The 20,792-nt window shown below is 46.6% G+C and overlaps 1 protein-coding gene across 1 annotated transcript in view; it reads right to left on the bottom strand.

Moving 5' to 3' along the window:
* The window catches only part of gpc1b (glypican 1b), a 61,678-nt gene extending 41,493 nt beyond the window's left edge, over positions 1–20,185 (bottom strand). Inside the window, exon 1 of the mRNA XM_036554119.1 lies at positions 19,296–20,185. Within this exon, the coding sequence (XP_036410012.1) occupies positions 19,296–19,449 (154 nt within the window). The 5' untranslated portion in view covers positions 19,450–20,185. The remainder of the gene's footprint in view (positions 1–19,295) is intronic.
* Between the last annotated feature and the right edge of the window lie 607 nt (positions 20,186–20,792).

The following is a 20,792-nucleotide window of genomic DNA, read 5'->3' as shown; positions in this document are numbered from 1 at the left end:
TGGACCGTCTGTGTGATTTTACTTTCTTTGAAGAACCCAGAAGTGTGTCAAAGACCGTGCGCTCTAATGGGAGACCCGGTACAGAAATAAGGCAGCTCATTAGACCAACACCAGCTCAGTCTTTTTCCATACAGAGTACACGTTCTTTACTAAACGAATCCTCCAAGAAAAAAAAAAGAACTTCAAAAGACTTTTTGGCCATTATCTTGTTAGGAAAACATTAGATTCCCATGTTTCAGTCCTTTTTCTACATGTCTCCTCTTCAACCATTGCCAAAAGAAGATCAGTTCCTACACTAAAACAAGGCAGTGAATCCCAAATTTATATTAGTTGAATTGCTGGAATTAAAAAATGTCACAGCCATGAGTGATGTCATTATTCTGTAGAAGGTCAATAGTTAAGTACATTATATTGTAAATCAGTCCACAAATCAAAACACGAAAGGCACCAGAAAGCATATTCCTGAGAGTGAGCCGAGACCTATTTTGCACAAATCACAGAATACATGTCATGGCTTGGTGTGGAGGCCAACCAAAGCAGGTTTCGGCAGCTTGTAATTTAATTCTGTGTAATTTCATCAAGTAGTTCAATCCTTTTTCTGGAATGAGCAAACCAGCGTTTTATCCTCGGTATCCTTTCCAACGAGGCGTGTGTGACCCAGAAGGCCCCTGGGTGCCTGTTTCAGCCTGCAGTCTGGGTATTTTTAGTCAAGCCGACGATAGCTGCTGCAATTTTTTTTTTTAGTAAACGCTAACCCCCTGTGCTAACCCTCAGAAGCACTTTCAGACTTGCAGCCATAGATATAGAATTACCACACTGGACACAGTGAGACAGTGTTCTCTCTGTTATGCATTTCAGCATCCCCAGTGGGTACAAATATAGAGAACCTGATGTTCGAAATCCCAGCGCTAAATCATAAATAGCAGCTTCTAACCGATTTAGAGGACTGTCTGCTATCCAATATGGCCACCCCCCTCCCACATACATTTGACGGTGGCTTTTAGCTGAACATCCACACTGGTAATCTTCTGTCTGTGGGGAGTTGGGAAGGATAGGGTTGATGGGTGTTGGCAAGGTGACAGGGCTGTTTCAACCAATGAGTGGACACTCCACAGCGCCTGCCAGGGCACGTCGGGTATACACGGACACTCAAGAAGCCAAAATTCCACCTCACCTCACACTGCTTCCCACTTACCTCACAATGGCTCTGAACACACCAAGTGAAAAAGCAACAACCACACAATGATAAACAAAGCACCAACTTTCCCAAGACATGTCCTGTGCATGGCACATTCTCACAAATCTGCCAAATCTCCCTTTAGGAGGGGGAATACTTTCAATTGGGACATTTCTGTCCAACTGCAGTCATGAAGCCAGCCTCTTCTCTCTCCTAATTAGAGAAAAAAGCACAGTTCTCAGAGGACAAAGATGGTATTTTGAGCTGTCGTCACGCTGGTCAAAACTCTCATTAGAAAGAGGCAGCTCCTTGGGAGAGAGGCGATGGTTATCGCCGTGGAGATGCCAGCTGACGAGAGGGAGTCGAGTCCTCCAACCTTGCGCATTAATCCTCTGTCTGCCTCGCTCTGTAATCTCCGCTGCAGATAAGGGTCATAAACAGGACGTTGACTGGCGGTGTCATCGTCAGGGAGCGAGGGGGTTCCGTCTTAAAATGGCGTCCGGGCAGGAGAAAGCAACACTGGCAGTTCAGTGTGGGGACGGGGGTGTCCTGTACGGTAACAGCTTGCGCTCATCTGACATTATCTCACCCCCTGCCCCTGTCACGGCAGCCACAATGCCCTCCTTTGTGTGACCTCTGACCCCTCCCCGACCCTCCCTGGTCAACCCTCTCTGGGATAAATGAATGGACAAAAAAGACTCTGGAGATCCGTCAGCCAGCGCTGCTCCTTGCCAAGAGAACATGTCAAAACATGCAGCTTTTGATCTTCATGGAAATAGGATGGGGTTTTTCCTTATCTTTTCTTTTATATACAAATGAAGTAGATGAGAATATTCTCTCTAACAAATCATGCGTTTCCTTTCGTAAGCACAAATTCTAAGTGCCACCTCTCTCTCCAACTCTCTGTCTGCCTCTCTCTGTCTGTGTATGCTGTGTTATGAAGTGCTCCTGATGTCACTTCTGCGCGTCCTAGCGAGTGACACGTCCCAGTGTTCCTTCCAGCACAGGAGAAGCCAGAGTGGTGACCGACATGTATTCATGCCCAAGCTCTCCCTGCGGTGTTCCTTTGGTACTGTAAATGGTAGAAAACCGTCCCAGACTGCTGAGCTGTCACCGGTCAAATCAACAAACCTTCCAAAAGCATTTGCTTTTATATATTATACACGTTCTCACATAATTAGGCTTGCAGCCCAAACCTGAAATGGGACAAGAGTCATTGTTTCCATTTGCTCTTTCTTTTCCTTCTTACTTAGATCAGCTTTGAACAGTAAGTCAGTTGATACCTATATTGGATTGCAACACAAAGGCTAGCCAAGCGTGTCATAAAGGCATTAAATGATCATTACTAAATAATACAAGTTTAATTAAATTAATCTGTTTTTGAAAAAAAAACAATGAGGGGGGGAAATGAACTGAAAGGAGCCATTGTTTTTGGTGATCTTTCGGCGGATGAAATGACCATCTGAGAGCACAAATTAAAAAAAGTAGAGCTTTCTGCAGGTGTGTTTGTGCGGGAGTGCTCTGATAATCAGGCATTAGAGAGGGTGATGAGAGGGGTACAGAGTAACGGGGCTGTAAACACACCCCAGGGACCCAGATTCAGAGCTGTGCCAACACACCTGGAGGCCGGCCACAGGTACCTCCACACATATGGACTGCTTCTCCGTGGGGCGGGACGCCACAGAAACGGCTTTGGCCGCCCTGAAATCTGGAAGGCAGGCACACCTGCAGTGGCATGGACTCAAACGACCCGTCTTGACATGCCATTTCGGACGAGGCCAGAGCGCATTAACAGGAGCATTGCAGGTGTTCAATGACGTCCAGGACGCACGGGTGCAGAGAGGTCAGGGACTTCATACGCACAGTGGCGGATGAATGACACAGAATGACCCATGATATATTTCTCAGCTGGGCCGGCAGGGTTCCTTCCCCTTCGGCTGATTGGGTGAATCTCATGGCAAGGCCCCCGGGTTTATGTCGTACTGGTTACTATGACAACAGTCTGTGACACAGCAGCCTCACCCCCCACACACAAACACACACGCTGCCCCTAACCCTGATCTGCCCCTCTGCCCCACCTCCAGCAGCCTCTGCTCAAGTCACTCCTCGCCATTTCAATCCTGCAGACACGCACGCCAAGGTCCGACAGCCCCCGAGTCACGTGCTGTCTGAGGTCTGATCGAATTTTACACTCACTTACTTTTATGGATTTGTCCTTGCGAGATGATGCATTCCTCAACGCGGGGAAAGTGACATGAGCCATCTCCCTGCTGGAGACTATCCACCCCCCCCCCCATCACTTTTTCTCTACTTCTTCAGCTTATGATTTCCACCCATTCTTTTTGATAGCATCCCCGCTGCGAATCCCCAGGTGTGCCTCCGCAGGTTGGTGAGGTGACACATGAGTCAACAGCAGCCTTCAGTAGGAAAAAAAAAAACCCTCTCGGTGTAGAGAAATGGAATCCGTCGCATGTTCTCCTAATGCAACAGCGCTCACCGCTCACACATCGACGACCGCCGCCACAGAGATGGAGTTTTGTTCGTGTTCAGTGTTATAGAATATGAGAAAGGTTTGTCTGTTGGTGGGGCTGAGGTGAGGAGAGCAGAGAGGTGAGATGGGAAAAGGTGTCAGGTAAGCGAGCTGTGAGACGTACAGCCTGTCGCTGCAGTCGCGGCGTGACGGTGACTCAAACACAGCACCTGGGAGGTACAGCTGACTCACAAACCGCTACGAAATGCTGTGGTGGCGATGCGCAACATCGTTATGTTATGGCAATGTGATAAGAATGCTGTGAGGTTTGTTATGCGCTAACCGAGAGCGCTACATGCTTTCAGACAGATTTGAGGATGGAGGTGTATCCCTTAAACAGGAACTGTACCCTTCTGTCCATACAATACGGAATACATTTCTAGACAGAGTACTGGACTCTTGACCTGAAGGGTAAAAAAACAAACACCATTCACCTTTTTATCAAGGAACTTTACCACTGACTCAGAAAAAATGAAGGTGCATTTTAATGGATGTGTAAAAACTGTATGTGCTGTTGCTCTAGATAAAAGTGTCTGATGTAGTTGTATAGAATAAAACACAAATGTCCCCCATATCCTAAATATAATTACAAAGCAGGGGCCTCTTTGCAATATAACTATAACTGGTCTCAGCCTCTCACTGAAGAACATCAAACTCCAGGAAGGACTGCCTCAGGCATGGTTCATGAAAGTTTTCCACATGTTTAGGGAGGACTGGGAGGGGGAACGTTGTGTTTAAGGAAGGATTATGGCCTTGTAATTCCTGGGAAATGCAATTTCTTGAAGACGTCCAAATCCCAAGGTAAACAGACCACGGTCAGAACCACCAGGTCACGTTAACAACAGAATCCCCACTCCCGGTCCGGCTGTGCAACAGGAAGGGCAAACAGTGTGAAGATAAAGTCCATAATATTAAAATAATAACACGATACATTTTGCAATAATACCCACATATATTCAGCATATCCCAAAATGAATAAGCTATTTAAACTTTCATGCATTATTATAAACTTTGTAATATGCACAGAATAAATTGTATTATGCACAGAATAAAACTGATTTAAAATTGTAGATCTTCTTTAGAGTTTTGCTTTTTCAGTTTGTTATTTCTGTTATATGTAAATGCAATGTGAGACAGGAGTATAATTAAACAAAGAAATTCCGTGAACAGGTCTGCTTAGTTTGCCATTCAACCCCCCTGTCTGAGTTCTAAAGGAGGGTTATAGCTCTATGTGACACCACACAAGTGCCAATTCAGCAGCAGTAGGTACATAACAAGCAAGTTACCCAGCTATCGTAATCAGCTGTGATTTGGCTGGCTGTGTTCAAACAAAAAAAATGCACCTGAAAACACAAAACAAGGTGCCTTATCTGTTGCGCAGTAGAGACACACCCACCGCGTGATGGGCGGGGCTTGGCTTTTTAAACAGATCGTCTCGTCTGGCCGCAGACCGGCTTCACGCGGCGAGAGTCTGGCGCAATTCTGATGCCCGCAAACGAGACAGGACTAAATGCGATTAAAATCAAGGACAATCCCGCGCTGGCCTTAGGCTGTCTCGGCGTGGGTGTCGCCGTGCTGTGTTCTGTAAACGACCTTTCCAGTCTAATTAAGCCCCTGTCCTATGGTTCGCTTCCTGTTTTATCGTATCTGCCAAGAAATCTGTGTACATACAATGGCGCATATTTTCCCCATTAAGACTCCTGACTGCCAGGTGAAGAGAGGAGGTTTGGAGTCAAGCTCGTTCTTGTACCGAGAGCGGGGGCATTGAACTCCAGCAAAAACAACTGCGGGCCCCAGGGGTTGTCCCCTTACTTTAAGCCCTGCGTTTCCATGCTTAGTTGGTTCAGTGTGTCCCAGTATGATGATTCTTAGCTCTCCTAATTGCTGAGAAGAGGCTGTCTTTTGTCCGGCTTTCACAAGAGCCGTTCCAAACACTGCTTGATAAAAAGGCATCTGATTCTACGTGAGAGTGATTGTTTGCAGGTCGCTTATGTTTTTGGCTGTAAATTAGCCATGAAAATTCTGCCCAGGTGGTTTACTTTCCGCAGAAACGCTAGCAGAACAGAGATGGATACTGTGCCAGAGTGATGCAAGACAATGATCGCTCAGAGAAGCTACCGGTAATCTGCCCTACATTTTGGGACATGTTTTATTGTCCTTGGAGGCCCTGACATGAACTTGGGAGTTGTCAGGTTCACGAACTTCATGAACCTCTTAGAATAAAATTGGGTTTTCCTTCATTTTCTTGTTGACTGACATGCATATGAATACCAAACCAACAAGTGATCTCGTCGTCAAATGTTCACTGTTATCACTAGAAAGCAACAGTGTGAACTCACTCAAACCTCCATTCATTAACTCAATCGTTGGAGAGCTACAGAGGAACACCATCATCATCGTTAAACCCCAGGATTTCAGCTGAGGGAAGAAGACTTCCAGTATCTATATGCATGAAAAAAAAAAAATAATTATATAATCTTAAAAAGGACCATATTAGCAGCCTACTCACCCTTTGGTATTTGTGGCTCAGTAATGGAGCCTTAGCCCTTAACTCCTCAGCCTGTATGAAATCTGACATAGTTCTTACCAGACCATGCGGCTTAGCTGATGAGTCCTCCTGGCAGTCAGATGCAATAAGCATTTCTGTCCGTTACAAACGCTAAAGTCACATCAAAGAGCTGGCAAGCTAGAACCACGCCATAAGATTTTTTTCCACTATGTGCATGGGCATTCGTAATGACTTCAGTTGAATGCTGATTTGCCAACTGGAGTACGTTCTTTATGTAACTTCTTTATTTATGGGACTGCAGACTTCTTTTAAAATTGTCTGGACATTTTTTTTTTTGGAAAGAAATAATTTCCCTCTCATCTCATCTTCCATTAAAATTTCAAATGTTGTAACGATACAGGGTGTTAATCCCACAAACTGGGCCAAATTTCTGATCTGGCCACCCATCACAAAATGCTGCCATACTACAAAGCATGTCTGTGTTACAGAGTGGAGAGCCTTGGATGCAAGGGATTATATGCGGTTCATTATTTTCTCTTCTCATTGTCTTGGGTCAAATCAAGTGGATTCAGGTAGCTCTTTACAAGAGTCTACAAAGGATTTGATCCTCCACCCTCTTATGTGCTTCTCTAATGAAATGAGAGCAAGAAATAACACCAAACTGAAAAAAAGGCGTACGTCTCCTACCCCTGATCATCTAGTACCCTCCTGAACGCTGCTTATCCTCATACTCCTCTCAGATTTCCTGTCCATCCATGTTGAAACAGCTGTCAAACATCAATGGGAAAATGCAGGGACGTCTAGGGAGTCGGTCTGATGCTGGATGGGTCCCACTGGGTCTGAATGGGGCTCCGAGGCATCAATTCACCTGGGTTACCATGTGAACAGGACGGTTACAATGTGCCACGACTTCTCTCTGCAGAGACGCTCCAAACAAATGATCGGTGTGCTTTTTTGTTATTTTGGAGCAGCGGTTGGACAACTTTGTCCAAAATTTTTAGACATCAGATAAAATCAACACACGGTTGAGACAGTGAGACAGCGAGCCAGTTCCGCCGAAACAACGGGGAACGGAAAGGGAGCCTCCTCTCTCAGCAACACGCACAACAGCTGTACCCGGCCGAGCCAAATGAAACCTGAGAACAGCAGAGGTGCAAGGTAAACGATGACGCGGCCCGGCTGCTCGATAAGATGGAGGAGGAGGAACGGCACTGACAGGCCCGCTCCCCTCGGGGGTGAAACCCAGGAGCGCACGGAGGTTTTCAGCTCCCACGATCATCTGACGTCAAACCCAATCCGTCTCGCCCCCGTGCGCACCGCCCCGCACGGATTTGTTGGTTAATTTCCTGGAGTGATGTGCGGCGGTTCGGCCAGGACACCTCAACCTTGCTTTAAATCCAGGAACCAATTCAATTTACAGGCTGGCCAAACTTTAGACAGTCATGAGTTTTTTGGGGTTTTTTTTTTACAAACAGCAATGCGGTTGAATGCATCCAGCTCCAAAATTCTCACTGTACATATTATATTAAGGACAATGTTAGTGACAGTAGCACAGGCTTTCAAATGATTAAAGGTTGAGAAACAGACAAAATGAGTGTGTCACAGATCCATTATGGTACAATTCCCAGACCAGACATCCGACCTTGACAAGAAGAAGAAGATCTAGTTTCCACAGGCAGCCTCCTTGTGCTGCTTCATGTTTTCTATTGGTGAGTCACGACAAAGCCCCTCTGTATAAGACTACCTCATATACTCTCTTGCATCTCACTTGGAAAGTTACCTGTATTCTACAGCAACTATTTTCTACCTTCATTTACACAAAGATTACAGCTTACTCCTAATGCCCCACTGACACAAACAACTGCCATTACCCATACCGGAAACCATTTGAAGGGAGCCAGAAGGCTCCTATCTAGAGTTCAAGAGTAGATTTTAGTGCCTTTCCCCCCTTTAGAACAAAGATGAGGAGGAATCTGGAATGAGAGGAGAGAATTTTGGCAGGTATGAATAAGAAAGAGACTAGTAGGGAGACATGAAGTAAATTAAGATATCTGGAGAGAGGGGGCTGTTGAGAGAGGATGAAAGAAATAGTGTGAGGAGCATCGATATAATGAGATGAGAGAGACAGGGAGGGAAAGAGCTCGAGAAGGGGAAGGAGGAAGAGATGAGCGGAGTGGAAGCATGAGGACGAACAGAGAGAGAAAGGCTAAAAACAGAGGGAAACCGAGAGGACTGCTGGAATAGGAAGAACGAGGAGGCAAGAGAGAGACGGAGAGCAAAGGAGAGAAAAATATACAGAAAAAGAAAGGTACAGGCTGAGAGTATGAGACAGACTGAGATGGGGGGGAGACGGTCCTGTCTCCTTGGCCCACAGCATGATTCTCTCCCACAGGATGGGGGACAAAATGAATAATTTATGGTGAGGGGCTTTTAACCCCCCCCCCACCACTACCTCACCACCACCAAAATGCTGAGCCATGGCATGCACACTCACACCATGCACACTCAACCACACACTCATACCCACACACATCAAATATCAAACACATACTATTACACACACAGACCACCCCACCTGCCACAAAACTGGTGTTGTTTTCAGCGTCGTGCAATATTCACGAGGACAGCCACAGTAGGAGTGCAGAGAGAGGGAGAGGAGGAAGAGAGATAGAAAAAAAGGATGAGAGGAGAGAGAGACAGATGCCCTCTATAATATCTGAACGCACACAAAACAACCCTCTGGTCACTTTTGCTGCCATCAACTCTGCGTCACTCTTCCTCAGAAACAGCGGCTTGGGGGGGGTGCCTTCTTCTCAATGCTTCTTATAATCACTCCTCACTCACCCTGACCAATCATGTCCTGTCAACCACTTGCATTAACCAATCATGCGATGCCATCCTGATCATGTGGGCTTCCACAGAGCAACACTGCAGGGCGGTTCTTGTTTCTGGTGATGGTGTACGGTCTAAGACTCACTTCAGCCTCCCTCTGTTGCAGCCATACCAAGGTACACAAAAGCGTTTAAAAAAAACCCACACCAAACCGAAAAACTCTCTCTTCCGTGAAGTGAACAGTCGAGTCGCGATCAGAGAATGCGGAACACAGCGCTCTCTTTCTGCCTAGTTAGAGCTCAGGGCTCCAGTGGAAGCAAACTGCACCCGGCACTGCCAGATCCAGTGCCTGCTTAGCCCTTCAAGAGCAGAGGACTGCTGCTCTGTGTTTTACACCTCACTCCCCTAACTAGCCCAAGAGAGCGTAATGCCTGATGCGATTTGCCTCTTTCTGCCTTTCCCCTAAAACAGGTAGACGCCCACGGAAACGGAATTGGTGACCTTGTAAAAATGTTTGGGGGATTTCTGCAATTCTTAATTACTCTGTGACTGTGGGAGCGAGGCGCCCTGTTGCTGAAACCGCCGGCCCAGCGCCGCCTCAGACCTGCGTGAGACGGATCTTTCGCTTCCGCCAGAAACGTCGGCGCCGCGGAGCAGTTTCGCACCGTCGCTCCCGCGCTTACCGCTGACAAACCCCCGACGTGTTACGGCGCTACGCCGCGGCGGAGGTGTCAGAACGAGAAGCCGCTTCGCACGCTGAGGAGTGCTCGCAAACGGGGCGAGCGTCGTGGAGAAAGTTCAGCTAAGCCTGTGTTTGGACATCATAGGACATGCAGTCCTAGACTGGATTCAGCTAGCTGGACCATAGCATTTACATGTTTTATGTATGGGATATTGGGACTTCACAAACAACAAAATATCTGCTTTGGTTAGAAAGTCAGCAAGCTGTGTTGGTTAGCAAGTTTAATCAAGTTTTTCCACAGACAACTGATTTGTCAGTAGCCTCTACAGCACACAAATTGTAAATTTCATCATTTCCTTTTTACTGTGTCTGTAAGCAGTCTATTATCTCACAATTACTGAGCAGTAAGAATAAATTATTGTGTGAAATTGCCAAAAAAAGTAACACACAGCGAATTTTCAGCGATTCAAATACATCATGAAAAATAAACTTTTCTAATTGATAACACTGCTACTCTATGAATATGTAATTAAAATGAATTTTCATCTTAATTGAGACTATTCAACATTAGAAGGGCTTTGTGTTAAAACTAAGTTTTATGCAGCAATGTGGCTTTTAGTGTCAGATTAACTGCTAGTAAACTTCATTTGTTCAATTTTTTCTTTTGTGAAACAAAACAATGAGGATATGAGATATTATTAATAACCCTGATCCAATTATGAAATGGTACTCTCATCTGTTTGCGTGTGTGTGTGTATGTGAGTATTCTGTGTTTGTCTGTGGGTGTGCACATGTATGTCTGTGCATTAGTGGCTGTACATGATGTTCTTACATGTTTGCGTATGTGTTTGTATGGGTGTGTGACTATGTGCATATCTGTGTGTTCATGCGTGTGTGCACGTGTGTGCATGTGTGTGTGTGTGTGTGTGTGTGTTTGTGTGTACATGTCTGTGTGTGTGTGCGTGTGTGCGCGTGTGTGTGTGTGTGTGCGTGTGTGTGTGTGTGTTTGTGTGTACATGTCTGTGTGTGTGTGTGTGTGTGTGTGAGAGAGAGAGAGATAGAGCAACTCCTAGGCCCCATGTGACCCTGCAGTCTCCCAGAGCATTCGCACTCCTTGCCATGCAGCTGTTGTGACCGATGTGACGCGGGGCCGTAGCCGTCCCCTGCAGACCAGGATGGATCCTTTGAATCCTCCTCAGAAAGCACTGTCCCACCTCACTCCAGCCAGCGCAGGGCCCTCTAAGCCTGCGCCCGGGCTTTGGGCCGACCATCGACCGGCAGCCGGCTCGCCGCTCCCAGTACCCCTCACCATTTTGCTGCTGCTTTCGTTTACCGCGCTTTCGGAGTGGCTTCCTCTGATCCGAGGGACTCTTCAGGGAGGGGGCGATGCGGGACCGCGAACATGGCACGCACACACGCGCACGCGGGGGGGGGGGGGGATTCTCTGCACCCCGGGGAAGGCACCTCCTTCCCTCACGTGTAGTGCGGCTGCGCGGGCCTCATTACCCACCCCGCGCACGTCAGACTGATCACCTCCTCTCTCTCTCGTGCTGTTTATCCCGTCTGCATTCTTTCATCTGTTCCGGGCTAAAAATACCTCTCCGAGATGAAAGACAGCGGTGATGTAAGGCCCCCTGCTTCTAGAACACGCGCGGGGCAAACTTCCGCTATTACTACATCGCATGGACGTATAGTTCATTCGTTTGGCAGGCGCTCTTCTCCGGAGCGCTAGGTTTTATCCCCGTCGGCCCCGAATACAGCTGGGTATCCACCGAGGCTGTACCCTTGCCTCGGGGTAGCATGCAACGGCAAAGTCCCAGCCGAAAACTGAACCCACAACCTTCTGGTTAATAGCTCAGCTCCCCAAACGCTGAGCCACGCTGCCATCCTGCATCCGATAAATGTGTCTTCCTCATTTTCTGCCAGTCTCAGCCTGCACCCGCTCATTATAATGTGCTGAAATGTACTGTATTCTGTGTATTGTATAATGAAACTCGATTCAGATTCAAATAAAGAATGCATATATGCAGAACCTGTAGCAACATTATCATTCTCCTTCTCTCCCAGATGATGTGTAGAATGCTGCAGTGGATCAGAAGAGGCAGGGATCTCTGTTGTGTTTATGAGGGATGGGGGAGGGGGGGGGGTGTTCTTGTTGAAGTGCTTAATCATGCTTCATTCGTCTCTGGAGACAGCTGCAGGGTGCTTCGTCAGCCCCCCCCCCCCCCTCCCCGATCCCGCATCCGCCCCTTCGCTGAGCAGCTATCCAGAGAGAAAGAACATGTGCAGGTCTAAGGAGACCTAATTAAGAGGGCTTGAGAGACCATTAGGGGAAAGGAGGAGAGACAGGGGAGACAGGATGTTTTGGAGTATGTGTGTGTGTGCGCGCGCGCATGTGTGTGTGTGCGTGTGCATGTGTGTGAGTACGTTTGCACACATAAGCCTCCCGGCACTGTCATCCATATGCATGCTTTGATTGGGATTCCGGTATGAAACGCAGGTTTGGGAGTGACTCGAATTGCAATCTGGGAGCAGCTCTGGGTGGAGAGGGGGATTCTGACCTCTGGGGGGAGGGGGTGGCGTTGCAGCCCTGAGTGTATCCCCCTCGCTGATATTTCGGGCCATTGTCTGGGACATATAGGAGCCTGCAGCCCAGGCCTGGTCCAGCCAGGTCAAGAGGTACTGAAGGAGCCTGACGATACCCACAGGGATGGACAGAAGGTCTGGTTCAATCCACCTGCACATCCACCTGGTAGCCAAGATCCTGAATCTCCGGAGGGCAAGAGCACACCGTCACGTTCTGCAATGAGGGACGGTGACTGACCACCTCTCCACTGTCACCGCAGGGACCGGGAAACCCTCAGTCTCTATTACAGAGAGACAGCCAGTTTAAAGTGATGATATCACAGGCAAGGAGTGAAGGGGGCTTGGAGGAGGCAGGACGGCGTGTCAGCACAAGTCACGGGGCAGCTGTGATGAGGTGGAAAAAAAAACACCCCACGTTCACAATACTTAGAAAAGCTACTCAGAGCACTGAAAAAGACGATCCATCAACACTTTGCATTCAGAGTTGCAAAGCTGTCAACATACTTTTGCTCCAATTAAAGAGGGGACATTCCTAATGCTGTCAGGACCCTGTCGGAATGCACCGCTTAGCCTGCACCCCCCTCCAGCACGTTTACAGACCAAAAGCTGAAGGCTGCTCCTCGGCCTCTACATCCTACCATGATTTCTAGTTCAAATCTCCATGTTTCTTTATTTCTACGGCAGCTGAGTATAAAAGAATTTCAACACTCAAAGACAATGAAAAAGCTGGCAAGTATTCAAGAATTATTGAGAGCGGGGCTCAAACTGGCAAAATATCAATATCGCCAGTGATAACAAACAAATTAGCTTTATTTATTCCAACTTATCCATCTGTCTTGCCGACAGAAATTAGATTATTCCTACAGTATTCGTCAGAAGCCAAATGTGATTAAAATTAGCACATATTTCAGTCTACAAGTAAGAAGATTTTAAAGTTACAACACACTGTGTTTCCGTCCTGTCTGCCCAGTCAAAACCTACCACCACAGGCCGTGAGATCAAACTCAGCACAGTTTTGCCACTAGGGGGTGAAAAGGCCAGGTAAGTAGTCACTGCAGTGGAAGGTTCTGTTCTTGTTTTTTAAAAAAATCAGAATGGTATCCCTTGTTGTAAAGACAACGAGATGCTACAGCGGCCAGAGTATTGAATTTTGGGCCCAAAAGCTTCGGTTATGGGTTTTGGTGGCGAAATTGACCAAAAAAACACATGGATGAATAAGGATCTCTGTCCTTGTCAACCGCTCGACCCACAAAAAAATGTCCGCTTTGACCACAGCGACCTGCCAGACATGCCTCGGCGTGTCGTCTGACACATTTTACAACGATCAATGAATTAGCACTTGTGCTAACGGGTAATGCCCCAGAGTGCTTTTCATTCAATTACTGGTCCGCTGCCACGCCACGGCCGTAAGACGCCGGTTGCAGAAAACAGTACTTCATGGTTTATCCTCTGTAATCCTATAATTCTGTTGACAGCATACCGAACAGCACAGCCTGTGGTAATGACCTCTTCTGCTTTCTGCTGAATTCTGTACATTCCTAAGGGAATGTTCTGGTGGTGCTTAAACCAAGTACGGCCACAGTATTTGTCTCTCATTAGACACAACTCATCCTGACGGAGACAGCGCCGGGCCTGTAGATTTCAGCTGGTGGCTGAGATAACGAACGGACTCTTTGGATCCGTATTCAAATGCATCTTCGTTAGCAAAAAGAACTGGAAATATTTCATATTTTACTCTTTCTCGCCAATATTTATGCATAACAGATAATTAACTGATATTTTTCATTTTCATGCTTGGTATTGTCAGACAATACAAATTTGTCATCATTGGTTGTTATGGGACAGAAAATTTTAACATTAACGTTGAATTTAACATTGAATATTGTTATTTGAATATGAACTGGGGAGCCATAGAATAATTCAATATCAAACAAAATGCAAATACCTAATTTGTACCTGTGTAGTTCTTTCAGTAGAGCACGCTGATCATGCCTCTCTGAAACAGTGCCAGCGGTCATGAGGTACCAAGAGTGTCATGACTCTGCAACCACTAAAAGGGCAAGGAGCCACTGGGGCTGGGCTCTCTCTCATCCTATCTGTGACCCCAGCACTTGCTGAGTGTGTGCTGATTGACCCAATCACACCATAAATTCAATTAACACCTTATAAACGCCGCACTGATCTCCAGACCTGCCGTGCTGAAACTCCCTCCCTCCCTCCCTCGCCCTCTCTCCCTCCCTCTCTCTCTCTTTCCTTATGCAGCCAGACAGAGCCATTCACAAAGGTCTTTGAGGCATGGAGGCCGGCATGCAGATCATGACACTCATCACAGAAGGGCCTTTCAACCGAGTGGTGGGTGGGGACAGGGAAGCCTTGACAAGCAGAGGTGATTGTTGGAGGATTGGTGAGCGCTGCGGACCTGTTCTAACAAACACCACATGATGAAGTGGTAGTTATTTATCTGTATGCGAGTCTCAACAGTTGCAGGTCTGAAGCAGGAGGCAGTGGAGAGAAAGGGAAGTGTCACCACATTCAAAATAATGGCTGTGTAACATCATTCTGGGCCAATTGCTAGGTATAAAATATATAAAAAGAGAAACGGTAACTCTCACAGGTGGGAGATCAGGCAGTGTGTCTATAACAAAGGCATCAAAAACAGTAAAAATTCCTTTCTGTAAACTTTCCCAGTTTTAACGTTTCCACCAAAAACCCTTCATGATTGGAGGGGGTGCAAAAAAGGGTTTTCACTCATTTTCAACAACATCAATAATTGCACACACTTAAAGGCAATTGGCACCTCTATGCATTTATTTATACAAATCGCGGAGATGGTTGTAGCAATAGTCAGCAAGCTCTACTTATAGCATGTTAGCCATGGCTAAAACCACCTCACATCATTTGTGAAAATAAATGTGAGGTAACAATCAACACCTTTCTTTCCTGCCCATCCTAACTCCATCACCCAATCAAGTATGTACACAATGATGTCACTATAAAGGTAAGCACTTGGAGGCAGAGAGCGGGCATGGCTTCCTGCAATTTGGTACACGGCCAGAGACTTCACTGGAATCAGCGTTTTCCAAACTTCTGCAAAGGGAATATTAGCATTGCGAGCACATAGGTAAGGGAAGTGGGACACTGAAAATAGAGGATATATGCGTATAAAGATCATTAATGGATGAAATTCATTAAGTTCACATCAAAAGCCGAACAGGCGCCGGCCTAAGTGTCGCTCAGAAAGCCCACTAAATGTACTTCTGCACTTTAACAAATGTATAAAGCGCTTTAAGCGAGGACTTTTACCTGCCCGATGGCCAATGAACCACTCTCACTTAAGAAATCAATACGGGCTAATCACCGGCGAGATGGCCAGATAAAAAGAGAAGGAGGGAAAAAGAACCGAGTCTCTACTGCCAATTGGAGAAGTGTCTTATCTGGAAAACTCTTTTAGGCGCTGGCTTGAATGTCTTCATTGGGAAACAAAACAGCCCCCACAATGCACCTCAAAGGAGGCTATCTGTGAGGCAGACCGCAGGGTATCAGCGGCGATGAATTAGTGACATTTGACTTACACGGTGGAGCTCAATAGCTGTGTAATTTCAGCTGGCCGTCATTGATTGCCCCGACAATCTCCCCTCGCTGTGAAGCGTCTAACCTTTGGCGCGAAGCTGCATGCGGGCGGCCGGCACGGGCGGAGGCCTTTATTAGCGCCAGTCGGCGGGGGCGAAGCGAAACCCAGATGTAGGTGCGCATCCAGGGTTTCCCGGCTCGGCGGAGACGGCGTGACGCACTTCTAAAGCCTTGTTTACACGCACCGCGGAGGGGAGGCAAAGGGCGTAGTCGTTCCAGTCGGGGGGCAGAGGGGCAGAGCACAGGCGACCTTCGTGCCCCTGGGTAGGCGCCTGTCCCCCAAATACAAAATAAAGTGCTCCTTGAACCCTAATCCTAACTCCAAATGCACTGTGCACAGATTTGAAGCTGATCCAGGTTCCGTGCTTCAGGGCACTGGGGATCCACACCTGTGTAGCCTTAATATGGATTAATACAAATGCAGACAGCAGAAAACAGGGTCTGCGACATCTGTCTTACAAACACAAGCCCTTTCTCTGCCAGGATTGTCTTTCTAAAAAGTTACATTCCAACAGAATCTGAGGTGTCTGAGAGAGGACGAACAGATGCCACAGTTTTGGCTGGGAGCGCGGGCGGAGGGGGCGGTGGGGGGGAGTGGAATCAAGAGAAAGCGATGGGGTTGAAATGAGAGGAAAAGAGAGAGAGAGGGCGCTCAGCACGCTGTTCCTGCCCCCTGCTCCAGTGTGTCATTTCACAGGATATGGTCGTGCCAGCGCAACAACAGTCTGCTCACAAAGTGCCAGAGCAGCTCCATCCAGCGAGAGAGGCGAGAAAGCAAGCTATGATTTTATTCTCAATGCACCTGACAAGGCAAGCAATGTAATGCAATGTACCCACTGCGCAAATGGGCCACGTCAGAACTTCAGAAGGGAAACACACAGACAAATACAACGGAAAAATAATGGTAAAAAATGACCTGAAAGCTAAAACACTACCCTACAAACCTGCACTGTTCTTCCCATGGTGCACAATGCTCCGTTGTGTGCATAAATAAGATATGACAGAGGTCTCTGAATGATTCACGAGAATCAGCCCTCCGTCGCGTCCTGGACGTGTTCGTCTCCACCCTGTCGTTAAGACTGGATAGAAAGGCCCTCACAATCTCTGTCTAATCAACTTGCAATCCTCTGTGCCCTCAGCAGTGTTAACAAGCAACCTCCATCCCTGCAAAAACAGCTATACTCTCTCCAAACTGACTCTGGCTTCCAGATATGTATTCCTCTAGCATGGCAGTGGCAGCAGAATGAGGTTACAGAAATATATAACCCGTGATATGCAGTCTAATTGAATAATAGATCGTCATAAAAGTTCACCATGAACCACTGCACACAACACAAGCCATCTGTGGTTAGCTGATCATATGTTGCCTCTGATTGGCTAAAAGTTTGTTGATGGTGGCTTCAGTAAAATTTCAAAATGCCAATATTTAAGAAACAGATACTGTTGCTCATGTGATGAGTAAGTCACTTATTATGGATCTATGACAATATGTGATTAATACATTTGAGCGTAATGCATTCCTTGAAATATGATATTTTTCGTAAAGTAATATCTCTGGAAATTCACAGAGACCTTCAAACGTATGTGGCAGAGGCAAATAAACCCACTGACTGACAACGCTAGACTCATTCATCATCCAGCACCTTATGGATAGGACATTTAGAAGAGGAAGGGCTGTCAAGGAGACTTACTTTGGCATTAATTCCACCAAATGATTTATGCTGTATGGTTAATCAATTTGATTAAACGGGCTGCATTACCGGGGGGCTTTTCAGGGCTTGTGATGGATAGATTAGCTACGATAACCGTTTCACCACTCTCCGCTGTTATTAATGAGACTCTGCTTTCTTCCAGCGCTAATCACATCCTTCAGAAACCGATAAGAACACACAGTGAAACGATTCAGTATGACAAACAGGCTAAGGTCAGAAATTTAAACAGTCTACGGGTGTGTTGCGGGCTGCTTATTTGGGCTTTTGGGATTCCATCTATAACATTTAGTCATCACTTTGTCAGTCAGCTCAGACAGGAAAAAACAATAATTGCTGTGTACCATTTTTTCAACCGATTTAATGATAAGGCGCCAGCGCCGATGAGTCATTTTTTACATAATTTAGCGTGTCATGTGAGTTTCGAGCGCTTTCCTGCCTTTGATATTTCTCATTTTGTTGGGGGGGGGAGAGAGAGAGAGAGAGAGAGAACATAGCTCTAACCTCTTTTAGACTTTCGCTGTCACTGTTAGAAAGTAATTCTAAGAAAGTAGGAAATTACACACGATGACAGCAATCAATCTCCGGTAAATTCTCGTTGGTAAATTCGTTGGAAACCGCTCTCCGACCGCCTAGCATGCACACACTGCGTTTTGTGGTATCATATTAACGCCGTTTTTCTGGGTTTTAACAACATGGATAAGGCTCACAGCTTATCTAAAGACTGTCGACCGAGCGAAATGACGAAACGCTCTGAGGACCGGTGGCATTTAACACTTTGACCAGTTTTTTTCTTCTTCCAGAAAAGATGTCTGATTTCAGATCAACCGAAACCGCGATTAGGAAAAAGGGAGTCAGCGTGGCTTTCTCACAGTAATATCGTTCCCATGTCTTTGAGTCACGCGGTATAACATTCTCATTTCTTCAAACGGGTTCCTTTGCCAAAGTATTTGTAAAAGCTAATAAATAAAAACAATGTGGTGGCAAAGTAAGTGACAGGGACCTTTTTTTAAGATACCGGTTAAAAGCCAGAGGCTTAGGGGAGCTACGTGTGTGTGTGTGTGTGTAAATTTACCGTGATGTGAACAATCAAGTGACCTGTGCCTTTACAAACATTGCAATAGCTCGCAATAGCTGACGTCCCAGCGCCGTGGCGGCAAATGTAGATAAAATGCAGTGGCCCAAAAATAATTTTCATACTGTTATGTAAAAGAGCATTGACACTTGACATTATAGCTATTATTATCAGTAATGCTACTGGAAGAATTAAATTGTTCAGAATGAGCAGCCAGTTGTTAGTAAAAAAAAAAAATCATATTAATGTCTGAGTTTCAAGGTGTCCTCTAAATCCTGAAAAGTTTGCATAGGACCTGCTGATGCGTCTATAACAGGTTTTTGAAACATTGGCGTGATGTATTATGGCATGAAGTAACTGAGGAGGTTTATAGACCTTGTTATAACACTGATTCTGCCATGGAATCTCATGTATTGCTATTACTTGTATGGTGAATAATTAAAATTATTCAGCATACAAGGAGACATTTTGATTGACGCGTACACGCTAGAGATCTAAAACATGCCAAATAGTTAAAACTCCACAATACGAGAAGGATGTGAACGCCAGAGAACGCTGCTCTTACCAGATATCTCGGTCTGTGGAACTCCGCTCAGGCTGAAGCCCTTGCCGTTGTAGAACTGCCTGACATCCGAGCAGCTGCGCGCTTTACCGCTCGCGTTGTCCCCGAAAACCGGAGCGGCGAGGACGAAAAGAAGGAAAGCCCACGGAATATCCATCTTACACGGGGAAGGGGGGGGCGGGGGGGCAAGGTGACCACCAAGCGGCAGCGTGCAAATCCGCGAACGAGTGAGGAGTGAGTGAGGAAAAGTCCTAAACTGCGAGAGGCATCCGCGCGGCTTGTTTGTCCGGTAACGGGGCGGTTATAAGCGCCGCAGTGTGCCCGCTGGCTCGCAGTGCTCGAAGACAGCGTCTGCGCTGCAGAAACCTGAAACGAAATGCAAGCGTATCCCGATACCGACTGCAAGAGTTTCAATCCTTCCGAAGGGCACTTTTGCTTCCCCGGTCCGGTACGAAATGAATCACTTTAGTCTAACGGGTTGCAAATGGATCCTGCCAGGATAGGTGGATTAATGTTACTGATATTTCATAGAGGGCAGAAAATCAACAAGGAAAAAAAAAATATTTTAATGACGTAAACAGAATATACGGTATAACCAAACGTTAAAAAGTAATCAAATTGAACTAGATAACAGGACACTAAACCGGTGCTGACATTTAAAAAAAAGAAAAGCGAGAGCGATCCAGCACAGACGCGGCGTTCAGCTGCGGTGAAGGTGCGCGTGTGCGCGTGACAGAGCGCGAGGAAGGGTTTGCAGTGGGCTCGCGTCCTCCGGTCGGCTTTATTGCGGAGATGCTGTCGCGGCACTGCCCCATGGACGAGTGAAGGAGAGAGGGGAAGACACCACCTGCAGGGCATTACCGATCGTGTTTTTTTTTTTCTTCTTTCCTTCGCGAGTATTTCTGCGGAGCTTCCCTACAGGAAATTACATCAAACAAGCGGGCCGGCCAATTGAAAAGGGATTGTTTTTTTGCCACCACGCACCGGGGTTTTTGAGTCTGACTTGATTGCAGGGTACTCAAGATTTTAATTGCCACCCCCCCCCCCCCCCCTCCCCATATACTGAATCTGAACCAGGGTACGGTTTTTTTTTCTACAGAAATGGTTCAGTGTAAGAACCTGAAATAGAACGCGGCGCGGTGTTTATCCCGAGCGCAGTGTTGCAGTTTTAATAGAGAACCGGGTGGATATTATTGTGAGTAAGCATTGCCCATAGCGCAAACAAGATAATATTTTAAGGTAGCCATGAAAATGTCGTCACTGTCCATTACAGTACAACACCATGACAATTTAGAAAGATAGTGGCTATTATAATTCTGCACTGAATCTACCTCTGTGCTGGGTTTTCAAATTGAATTAGAACGTACTGCATAACTCGACATAGTATCCACTGTTCTGGTGGTTGTCCGTTCATTCAAGTTGCGTATGATCTCACCTTCGCGGACGATATACACCTGCCAGTTAGAGCTCTGTATGTTGAGAGCGTTAGGAAAACAACAA

Source organism: Megalops cyprinoides, chromosome 20 (assembly GCF_013368585.1).
Source record: "Megalops cyprinoides isolate fMegCyp1 chromosome 20, fMegCyp1.pri, whole genome shotgun sequence".
Lineage (NCBI taxonomy): Eukaryota > Metazoa > Chordata > Actinopteri > Elopiformes > Megalopidae > Megalops > Megalops cyprinoides.
Note: the sequence above shows the minus strand (reverse complement) of the source record. Positions and strands in the feature narration are given on the sequence as shown.